Below are 11,707 nucleotides of genomic sequence, written 5' to 3'. Positions count from 1 at the left end.
GCATACACGGGACGGTAGTTTCGCCTTCCGTCGACAGGGGAGAAATTGGCGCTGGCGTCGTTCCGCTAAACTCCAGGCGCGCGCCCCTTACTTCTGTAGTCGAGAATGATGCGAAACTTTGCGCAAAGTAGCTTCCGAGAGTTAATCCGACTAGGACCTTCCCATGGTCGCAGCATGTCGAACCGAGGGAGCGCCGCGTCGTTCTCTCCTGGCTTGTTGAAAGCAGGGGCGTGTTGAAAAAACACAGTCATTCGGGACGATGGTTGCTCAGGAGGTGAAGTTACTGTCATTCCGTTTAAAGCATTAAGTTTGCCGCGTGCCTAGGGTACCAGAAAGTAAAGCACCGGCCACACTCATGCTGGTCAGAATGAAAAGAACACGCCAAGTTGGCTTTCTTTGTGGATTTAAAATAAAAGAAGCAAAAACGACCATACTGACACAGTATCTAAAACTCGCCAGTAGGTCTAAAATGAGTCGAACTCTCTGTTTGCACTTGCTTTGTCTTTGTTCCACAGACACTTCACGCTAACGCCAAGCACGACGGCGGTCAGTGCTGACACAATAACGTGCCCCTTACACATAAAGTCCCCGAGCTCACGATCGCACCATTCCAATCCACCTACATACCATGAATCGTCGTTATTTGATTAACGTGTATTCGCGATCCTGATTGGTAACGAATAAGTTCAATTACTTAAATGACTTAGGCCAAGGTAGCAGGCTTGGTTGACAGATATTCCTGGTGAGATTCCGCTAACAACCCCGCAACCTGAGCTACGTGCGGGGAAAGTCAACCCAAACCAGTAATTCATGGGTATGCTCTTCTTGTAACCGCTACTAATCTTGTCTTTCATGTCGCACAAACTCTTTCAAAATCCTGAACGACCACTGACGCCTTCCTGCCCACTTCAAACACTGTAACGCACATACACGGAAGCTTCTTTTAACCTGCCTGTTGTGCTTCATTCGCACCCGTCGTTCCTGAACCGGTTCGGGAACCGAACCGTTTGGAAAGAACCGGTTTGAACCATTATAATTGCCTTCTGGACCTGAACCGGATCCGAACTCTTATCGCCGAACCTAAACCCGAACCAGACCGTTAAACGTTTCGGTTCGACTCTCTGGTTGAGGTACGTAACAGCCAGCAGTTACACAGAAACAGCAGTGGTGTTGATTGGAATAAAATGTCCCAAGTCTTGAATTTACACTAGATGCTTAGGAAGGTAGCATATTTTGAGATGCATTCCAAAGAAACAGCTGCACAAATGAAAAGCTCATCATCATACAAAATACCACTTATGACAAAGATTTTGATGGCGATGTGGATCCTCGGGAACGAAGAGTCGTATAGGGAAGTAAGAAACCTCTTTGGTTGCAACAGAGGCCTGGTGTTCTACACCGTTCAAGAAATGGTAACAGTGTGGAGCAAGCTAGGTACACAAATGATTTCGTGGCCAACAAACCTTGCCCTGTACTCTTCGGAATTTCAACAAAAATGGGGATTTCCCGCTGCAATTGGTGCCGTTGATGGGTGCCATATTGCCATTCAGGCCCCTGTTGTTGAGCAGAGTGCATACTACAATAGGAAAGACTTTCATTCGGTGATCTTCCAAGGATGCTGTGACGCAAACCTAATTTTCACGCACGTGTACATTGGGTCCCCTGGGAGGATGCACGACGCTAGAGTGCACACCAACACTGGTCTCGAGGAATTGCTCAAAGAGCTACCAGGAGAGATGCATGTGCTTGGAGATTCTGCTTACCCACTGCGAACATATTTGATGAGACTTTTCAAAGACAACGGGCATCTCTCAAGTAGACAGCAGAACTTCAACACAAAGTTAAGTAGGGCACGCAGCGTTATTGAACGTGCTTTTGGCAGGTTGAAAGGTAAATTTCGTGTACTAAAACATCTGGACATGAGCCGCCAAGATCTCATTTTGGAGTTTCTGATGTCAGCATGCTTTCTCCACAACTTCATCTTGGTTAATGAATGTGATAATGATAGTCAGGATTATGAGCCAGAGGGCAGGCACCAGGCCCCCTCAGATAGCAATGACGAGGACAGCAGTGGCCAGGAAAAACGTCAGCGAATTGTGGACATGATCTGTTAAGAAAGATAGGGTGTTAGCTGTCACAATACAAAGTGCAAGACAAACATGACACTGTAAATAAATTAATTTGTTTGGGCTACCAACAATTACTCAAATACATCACACTTGGACTGTGAACGTGCATTGCACTATTAAAATATAGATAAGAAAAAGAAGGTATACATAAATGAATGTATCACAGCTATATCACAACCGTTAGCTTGGAACTTCCACAAACCACGTGCAACTCTCATGGGGCAGTTTATGTTTACTTAAAAATAAAACTCCTATAACTTTTCTATCGGTGCTGCAGGCACATCCTCAGGAGTGTTGTGAACATGTTAAAATAGTGCAACGAAAAGATACAATGACGAGCATGTGTAGAAAAGCCAGCACGGACAATGTGAGAACACACAACTGTGTGTAGAAGACTGAATACATTGCAACTCTCTTCAGTGTATGCATGTTGTGCTAGTTAATAAAGTCTTTATATTTATAAACTGCTATCCTCGCACATGCTGACTAGTTCATGCTGCGTTGCTCACACGCTTTGTCAGTCACAAAACAACCACTTTAGGAAAGCCCTTTCGAAAAGCCCCAACTAGGAAACTAAGCAGCAGACTCTCATTAATTCAAACACTCGTGCAAATATATGCTAGAAGATTTCAATATTTTGTGACTTTGGCATTGCAAGACGACTATGATCCGGAGCGACGCCACTTTGGTCGGTTTGTTCATTAATTTTTCCGTCCTGGAGGTTCTTAACGTGCACTGAAATCTCAGCACACGGCATGCCGTATTTAACATCCCTCGCGGAAAACACTGTTTAAGCGACTTGTACCCTGACACCAAGTTGCTGGTGTCCTCGTCCGTGATATGCTACAAGAGAAAATTGTGTCACAGAGGCATACTAGTGCTGTAACAAGGACAGCAGCCATAACTAAAACGCTCATTCTTTTATCTGGAATACATATGCAAATTAGTCACAAACAACTTACTACTACGTTACAAAATATCCCTCATGAGTTCTCCACTAGACTATATAACCCACCCGTGAAATCTGCATCTATGTAGCTTTCAAAGCTGTATAATAAAGATGCTGTTCCTGGTAAGGTCAACACCCGGTAATGCAGGCCAAATAAAAAATTCAGTGGGAAATAACTGTTCTGAGGCTGGAACACACAAACAGACAAACACAACACTAGCCTCAACGCCTTAGAACATGAACAGTTCAAATATGGAAGTCATCGAAAAAGCCAGACAGCGGCAGGATTTCAATCATGCACCTCTTGATTGGCAGTCAAGACATGCGTGGTTGAAATCCTGCCACTGTTTGGCTTTTTTGGACGACTGCCATATTTAAAAGAAAAATTTAGATGAACTTCAATTAACAAAGTGTTTCAATTATCAGTTAGTATTAAGGAGAATCTGCTGCAACTTACTAGTTGACTACAACTAGGTTACGTTACTGTGTGGCACCAGCACGAACATGATGAACTAGTTCTTTGAGAAGGCGAAGCTTCTGGCTTGTAACTTTAGCAGTTGCCTGTATCTTTCCCTATCGTCTGCCTTCCATTCATCTTTTTTTTTTTTTTTCAGAATGTCATTCAGAAGTGTTGCATTACGCCGCGGTCTCCGTACTTGTGAGGCACCTGCTGCTGTCTCTTGTTGTGATGTGCTGGGCTCCGACATAAACTGCTGGTGTTCCACATCACTGCTTTGGGCTGGCTCTTCCTCTGTTTCAACTTCTCGTTGCACTGCCTCCGTTCCTCCTTACACTACCACGGGGGCTGTGTATGCTGCAGTATTTCACAGAATATCGTCCATGGCTTGAAAAAAAAATCCACTCATTTGGCCCTCTCCCTGTTGCTCTCTGGTTTGATTTATGTTTTGTGTAGGTTCGTTTTAGACCTTTGAATTTTTCTTCCAGCTTTTCTGCTGACTTTGTAATGCCGCGCTGCTTGAATGCATCAGTCAACTTTCTCCAAACATGCTTCTTCTTCTGACGTCTGTCATCAAAATCATCTTTAAATTTTCCGTAAAGTGAGATTAGGAGGAGAGTGCTTCGCGGTGTTCACCCTGGGCTTTCATCACCAGATAGATGCTCTATGTAACCAATTAAACTCATTACCCAAAGCTTCTTCCATTTAGCAATGAATCCACTCACCATGGTTAGTGTTAGCTCCTTCTTCACTGTGGGCTGTGAAGTAAAGATGACATAAAGGGTGAAGTAAAGGTGACTTTAAATGCGTCAGACCACGACTCAGTTTACTTCAATAAGGCACGTATACCATACGTGCGATAACTGCAACAGAAATGTAGACTGTTATGCATGAAAATCATAATGGTGCAATGATATTTATTCTATACTGTTTAAATCAATTCAATGTGCAGTGCGTACCTTGGGCTTCTGGCCGTGCCAAGAGGCTCCACGCCGTCGTTGATGAAAAACCTAAAACAAAAATGCTACAGTGTAGGTGCGTAGCAAAATAACGATCAATGCAAAGCACATACATGTACTTGTAGGGAGCGTTTGCCCAGCACATTGTGAGGCTCTGAAGCTGTTTTGCAGACCTAAGAGGCAAGGAACAGAGTTCAATGACGAGATCAGTACTATAGAGTACTATGAAAGAATACTATTTTTTTTCTTTTTACTTGGAACGGCTGGTCGAGTCCTCTATGTACCAACAAGAAATTTCACTCACCTACATCTGTCAGTCTTTCGGTGATGGGACGAACTGCCACGCGAAAGAAATGAAGTGTTACTCTGGTTACTCTACAAGAAAGACTCCTACATTCTTACTCACTCAAGTTAGGTCCTGCTGGTGTGGACGCCCCTGCAGTGTATGTAATGTAATTTCGTTATCGCAAGACCAGGTAGAAAACATCCGATTGCATTTTCTACATACCCGTACTCCTGCTACTGTTGTGGAGCAGTACCACTGATCCATCTGTCAACAAAGCGAATTAGACTTCAATAGAAGCTCGAACCCCCACAATTCGCACTTCACGTACCTTCGCGCTCAGCAGACGCTAGTACGTACCCTGATGTTCCTACGCAATAAACCATTCTGGCAATTTAGTAAAACCATATCACTTCTCTGTAATCGTATCACTATTTACCGTCGACATCCGATGACTCTGTAAACACAAACAGCGTGGGCGGTTGCAACGGTTGCGCCATTTCGAAATGCAGTACCAGCAGTACACCGGAACATGCGTCACTCCGGAACTGGCACCGCTCGTCCCCAGCGTTCTCCGGCTCCGAAGCAGGGGCGCGCAGGGTGCACCCGGGAACGTGCACCGGAAGTCACTTTGGAGGTGTCAAGTAATCCCCTGAAAGAGGGAATGTTTCCGGAGCACGGACCTACGCGCCCAATGCTGCGGATATCTTCCCCTATACTGCTTCATCGTCTTCAGTTCCGGCTGTGGTTCCGGCTGGTATTTTGCGAAGACGTCATTCAGGGCAGCTGCCAGAACACTGAAGGTGTGGTGACCAGTTATGCGTCTGCACGACAGGACTGCGCTGCTTCTCTCTTGCTTCTTGTCGTCGATCCAATGTGCCGTCACCGCTAAGAAGCTCCTACAATGAAAGTGTCAGCTAACTATTAAAATCGGTTGTCGCCAAGACGTGAACATACCTCAAACCAATGAAGGACACGTACCTACAGAACGACGTCCAGCAGGCGGCAGTGCAACACATTATAGGCTTGCTTGCCGCAGATGATTCTGTATGTTCGTTTTCATAGTGAAGAATGTGCAGATATACGGTCGACCAGAGTTTTTTTCGACATTACATGTGCGCTTGGGTACAAAGTTTTCACAAGCCTGACGAAGTTTCGACGACGGAAAATGGTTGGAAAGTCCCTATTACGAAGCTTGTGATTGCTGAATCCACCTGAGCTCGCGAAGGTTGTCTGGGGACCGGACCCTGTAGGCTTTCACTTATGGTGGCTTGCTTTCCACCTTTTGTCTCCACCGATGATCCTGTCTTATTCTGTGAATATTATTTCATTTTCACCGGATGCAGCGCCTACACATCGCATGCAAAACATGACTTAGAAACATAATGCAAAAATAAGTATACGCTTTTATACAAGTATGAAACACGCACAATTCATAAGCGTATATCGGCTACTAAATTTCGGATACTCATTTACCTGGAGGTGCTTCTTTAGGTTTGATGATGACCTGATGCCCGTGGAATATGTCTTGATCGACGGGACGCATAGCTTCCATTGAACCGTGAAATTCCTCCCATCACAATTAACTACTTCATGATACGGAGTTAGCTCCGTCCCGAGAAAAGAAACGTTCTTGTCCGCTAATTCCATGACGCCTAATGACCAGTGAGTGTTCCTTGTCAAAGTTGATAGAGACGGTGACCTGTTATCTCACACACCACAAATCCAAACAGCGAATCCCTTGGTACTTTGTTGCTTGTTGAGAGGGTAGAGGCTATTTTTCTGTCGCTTTTGCACCATTCGTCCGAAAAATACCAAGCGGAGTGAAAAATAGAGGTGGTAAACACAGCTGACATCTCAACCAGGGTAGGTCAATAATCCTTTTTTTGCGTTCTTCGTGGGTGCCGATGTGACCTTCTTGTCATTATTCAAGATGAACGGAAGAGACGGCGATTTTCCCGGATTCTGCATGCACGGCCCTCGCTCAGGTTTTCAAGTATAGACGATGAAGCGATGTTTCCGAACATGCAGTAACGCATAACGCCGTTGCGCATTAGTTAGTAAAAATGTAATGACGTTACGTTACTCATTACTTTTCTCGTAATGCGTTATCATATTTCACTACTCGAATGTAACACGTTACCGGTAACGCACTACTATGAACGCGTTACTCCTCATATTTGTTGGTCAATTGGACACGTTTTCGATTTCGAGAACTCGACGACCCTGGCTCGTGAACAAAGGTGGGGTCTTAGGAAGCTTTTAGAGTCGTGGCATATAGGCGAGCTGCACTACAGCTTTGGAGCAACGCCAGCGCCACGTTACGGGAGGAGCGCGCATATATCTGCTGTCTCGGGCACGTTGGCTGCTTGGCTTTACATCTGCTGCGTCTGTGTTTGTCTCGTGTTGCGCCATGGAAAACGAACCCTAACGGAAAACTTGCCTTTACATCTGGAAAACGAACTAATCGGTGGTCGCCGAGAGGGAAATATTGCTACATTTACTTATGTCACAACAACCAGCGGAACGCCATAGCATCCACGCCTCGTATAACCTTTTATGCGTGTCCCTGAAAGTCACACGAGAAAGACAGGAGGGAACGCTGGATCACAGCAGTTCGTAGAATTGAGTAAGTTCATTTACGCCTAGCAATTTATGATGTGGGCCACATTTTATTTTATGATAAACTGAGCACAATCTTTTAAACGCGTGTAGCAGCCCAGACCGTGGAAAGTGTGTACCATCGAAGCACACTGTCATATGCAGTGCGCATTTCGTCGGGAACAAGAAGGGCGACATTGCAAACAGCCCCTCTTATATGTTCCCACAATCTTTCCTGATGCATAGCACAATACAACGTGGACGCGGCTGACAGGCGGCATCGAAGGTACCAGCTCATTTTCTTGTGCTCCATGTTTTTTGGTTACTTACCGACTTATATTGTGCTTAGCGACTTCTTTCTCCAGCTTTTACTTTCACGCGAACCCAGTTATTGCAGATTAAACATATAGGTTGAGGGGCCCTGCCCAATGCACAACCAGTTTTATTATTATTGATCTTAGGTGGACGAAACGACGAGCAGCATTGCAGTATGCTACGAAATGCATCATCCCACTCCTGTCCAGTGTTGCGGATTTGAATCCACGGATTTGATTTAAATCCGGATTTAAATCTACCGGAGGGCTGGCGGATTTGATTTGCGATTTGATTTGCGCAAAAAAATATGGGCAGGATTTGGATTTGGATTGAATCGCATTTTCCACTAATGATTTGGATTTGGATTCAACCGCATATTCGAGGTATGATTTGGATTCAATCGCATTTTCCACGAATGATTTGGACTGAATCGCCCCTTTTTCAGCGGATTTGCGCGTGGATTTCGCCAAGCTCCCTCACAAGATGCATGGATTTGAAATTGAGCGAAGGGCCGTTTCGCATTCTACGCGATGTGACCTTGTCTGAAATCTGCACACGCACTAGCGGCGTCCTCTCTCCAGAGCGACAGGAGTAGCGGTTTTGTTCCAATCACTTCCCCTCATCGCACCGAGGGAACACCAGGTGCAGTTCTTTGAACGTAGTTAACGTTATCCTGTCGATTGGACGCCACCTTTCCCGTGGACATCTAGCTGAGTCTTCAAGCACGAGCCGTTTCAAGCTTGCCAAATCATGTCGCGAAGTTCTTGGTCTTCGCCGTTATATTGAACGCATAGGTACACGCATTCACGTCAAAACAAAGTAAAAACAACAATAAATATATCACATCCTATCATTTCGTGATTTCGGGAAAGCAAGCCATTCCTACTCCCACGGACAATCATGGCAAGATGCGCCACTCTTCCTCGCATACCTTTTTTTTTTCCCTTGATTACAACAGCCTGTACTGCGCGAGGAAAATTTTTACAAAGCCCCGAAACGTCAGCATTAAAATAGACCCATGGGCTCAGGGGCGGATTTAAGGGTCTGTGATGGGGGTGGGGGGCGATCTTTCGAAATTTCGTGCTTTGCGGCGTAGCATCGTGCAGGAGATAGGGTTTTTACATAGGAAACACGACCGTATGGGAGGCGGTCGCCCCCCCCCCCCCCTTAAATCCGCCCCTGCTACATGTTTAGTATAAGTGTTCGTAACATATCCAACGATTTATTAACTATCCATTTAATTGTGACCCCCAGGGTATAGTAACCAACGACCTGTGGTCTTTCGAGTACTGATGGTAGAAATCGACGCAGGCGTGTGTTTTTGGGCGTAGCTGAGCCTAGGCCCGCGATAGGAATTCCTTCACTCAGGCGTGTTCGCCCGGTGCTAAATGACGAGGAGGTTCCTGACCCAAAATCCGCTTTTGGGAAGGTGTACCATACCTACCAACTCCACACTGTTCATGCCCCGTGAAGCCCGAGTCAACACCAACACGATACGTGATGATGGAGATGGAGATTGTGCACCGCCCCTCCCAGAGCGAGCCAGTTATCTACGATTCAATGCACTTTTAGTATCACTTTTTCTATTTTGGTGTAACACAAAAATTTAAGGGCACTTAACGAATTACGTGTTGGCAATGCAACAGAAAGTGCGGCTGATTTTCGATAAAGTTTTACTATTTTCTTTTTGGATGCCTTTAACTCAACTCCCATCATTCATTCATTACATGTATTTTCGTTCGCAATTCCGCGCGGCGGAGTGGCCAGCTGTCGGCTACGCGCCGGGGAGGAGAGCCGTCTGAACCAACGGGGAATTAAATGACGGAGGACGAGTTTTTTTCGTGAGGAGGAATCTAATGCTATCACACTGCAGGGCTGCGGGCTCGGGCAATTCTCGGGACTGCCTAGCTCTGGGGGAAGTACTCATGCCCTCCAAAACGCGGCCGGTGTTAGCTTCCAGCTAATCGTACGGCGGCTGGTCGCGCGTGAAATACAGCATCCACATTCAACGATTCCAACGATCCGAAATGGCTTCGCGTCTTCAACCTTTAAGAAGGAGCACGCTCGGCATGCCCGTTGCCCGCACGGGGCGTGCGAAGGCTAGAGGTGACACAGTCATGTCGCCTTCTGTCCACTCTTGAGTAGTTCCATTTTAAATCGACAAGCGTGGGAAATTGACAATTTTTAATTTCCATGAAAAAATATGTATGTTAGATAGCATCTCGATTGATGACAAATGCAACAATTTTGAGCTCCATCCGATGAACCGTTTCTGATATGGAGAGGCGGAAGGTTGCGGCGGCGTATGTTGGTTCGAATTTTTTCCCAACTTTGACCTCATAGCAACGCGCTTCTTCCTTTACCACATCCTTCAAATTTGGCTGATAAAAACTATGGGTTCAGGACAGCACGCGGAAAAAGTCCCGTGACTCCTAATTTAAAGGGGCGCTACGAAAAAAATTCACGAACACAGCACTTCCGGCAAAAAATGTACGATTTGGAACTTTTATTCTTCATGAGCTGTTAAACGCATTCCCTTGAAGATAGACTCATTAGAACCGCTAACTCATTCTCTATCGAGTGGCATAGATATCATTTATATAGCTCCTGTGGTGGAGCGAGCAGACGGCTGTAAGTAGAAGCAACTCGCCAAATTGCTCCCCCCCCCCGCCAATCGCCCCCAAAACGTGAGTTTATACATTGAATTTCCCTCTCTCCCACTACGCGCTCTGACAAAGAAACCGCCCCCCAAATCGAGCGTCTGGATCCGCGCCTGACACAGGCTGATACGTGGTGACTGATAGTCTGGTACACGCCGAGCAGGCGTAACCGAAAATGTCTTTCTAAACTAAAAAAATTGTCCTAAAATATGAATAAAATTTCGGCCAGCGGATTGATAGGTTGGCCCTTTATATCGTCGTCAATCAGACGAAATTTATTGCTCTTTGTGCCACGTCACGCTGTTATTTAAGCGTTGTTTAGTGAATACGTGCAATATTAGTATCTTGTAGACACGGTTATAGGTCTAGTAGTGCTACTGCACGAATTTTGGCTCCGGGATTTGTCAAAAGATTTGATAAATCCGGATTTAAAAGCGGATTTGATTTAGGTGCGGAAAAACAAATCCGGATTTAAAAGGATTTGATTTAACGTGTCAAAAATAAATCCGGACTTGATTTGAATTTGATTTACTACCTTCAGAAAAATGCGGATTTGATTTAAATCCAATTTGAGCGGCCAAATCCGCAACACTGGTTAAGACAAGTTACCAGGTAAGGAATGAAAAATACAATGCTTCCTGAATGTTACTGTTGATTGTACAGTCGACCCGCGTTTATCCGGACTTCATTTATCCGGATCCTGCGCTGTCCGGACAAAAAAGCATGGGGACGGATTTTTCCTTATGTATTTCGCCCTCGTTTATCCGGACTTCAGCTTCCGGACTCGGACGAGAATTCCAGGGAACAGAAGTGACTCATACCCAACAATCGGCTTCATTTATCCGGTCATTGTCCAGGAAGGACACTTGGCCCACATAGTCAAGCGAGGTCGAGGACCGCGGTCGTGGCCTCCTTTTTACTGACACAAAGAGGGTGATGCTAGGAAGAATTTCCTCCCTTTCCGACTTTGCATGTTACACAGAAGTAATCCACTGAGCAGTCTGGTCATTTCAGACTAAGAAGGTCCGCAACGAGGACCCCTGCGCTCCAATCACGGATGACGACATCGTAAGTGTCGTCGCTTCCGATAGTGTTCAAAAAGAACCTAATGATGAAAGCGGGGATGCACCAGCTGTGACGGTAGAAAATGCGCGGGCGGCACTGAGAACAGCGCTAGTATTTTTCGAGCAACAGAGCAATATTTCGCAAGTTAATGCCATTAGCAAAGGTTTGCAAGAACTGGATGTGTGTTTTAGAATGAAACATATGACAATGGATAGTTTTGGATCACTCTGGATTTTCGTGTTTCACTTATCCGGTTCCCCCGCTATCCGGACATTTTCACAGGAAACGG

The 11,707-nt window shown here is 45.5% G+C and overlaps 1 protein-coding gene across 1 annotated transcript; it reads left to right on the top strand.

Moving 5' to 3' along the window:
* The first annotated feature begins 1,319 nt into the window (after positions 1–1,319).
* On the top strand, positions 1,320–2,114 carry LOC135383318 (putative nuclease HARBI1). Its single transcript, XM_064612833.1, has one exon. It carries the CDS (start codon positions 1,320–1,322, stop codon positions 2,112–2,114), a length of 795 nt encoding a protein of 264 aa, XP_064468903.1.
* The last annotated feature ends 9,593 nt before the right edge of the window (positions 2,115–11,707 follow it).

The sequence above is a fragment of the Ornithodoros turicata genome, chromosome 1, assembly GCF_037126465.1.
Source record: "Ornithodoros turicata isolate Travis chromosome 1, ASM3712646v1, whole genome shotgun sequence".
Taxonomy (NCBI): domain Eukaryota; kingdom Metazoa; phylum Arthropoda; class Arachnida; order Ixodida; family Argasidae; genus Ornithodoros; species Ornithodoros turicata.
Note: the sequence above shows the minus strand (reverse complement) of the source record. Positions and strands in the feature narration are given on the sequence as shown.

What these genes read in the sequence shown, in the direction of transcription:
- LOC135383318 (XM_064612833.1), top strand. Translation starts at nt 1,320, where the DNA reads ATGTGGATCCTCGGGAACGAAGAGTCGTATAGGGAAGTAAGAAACCTC.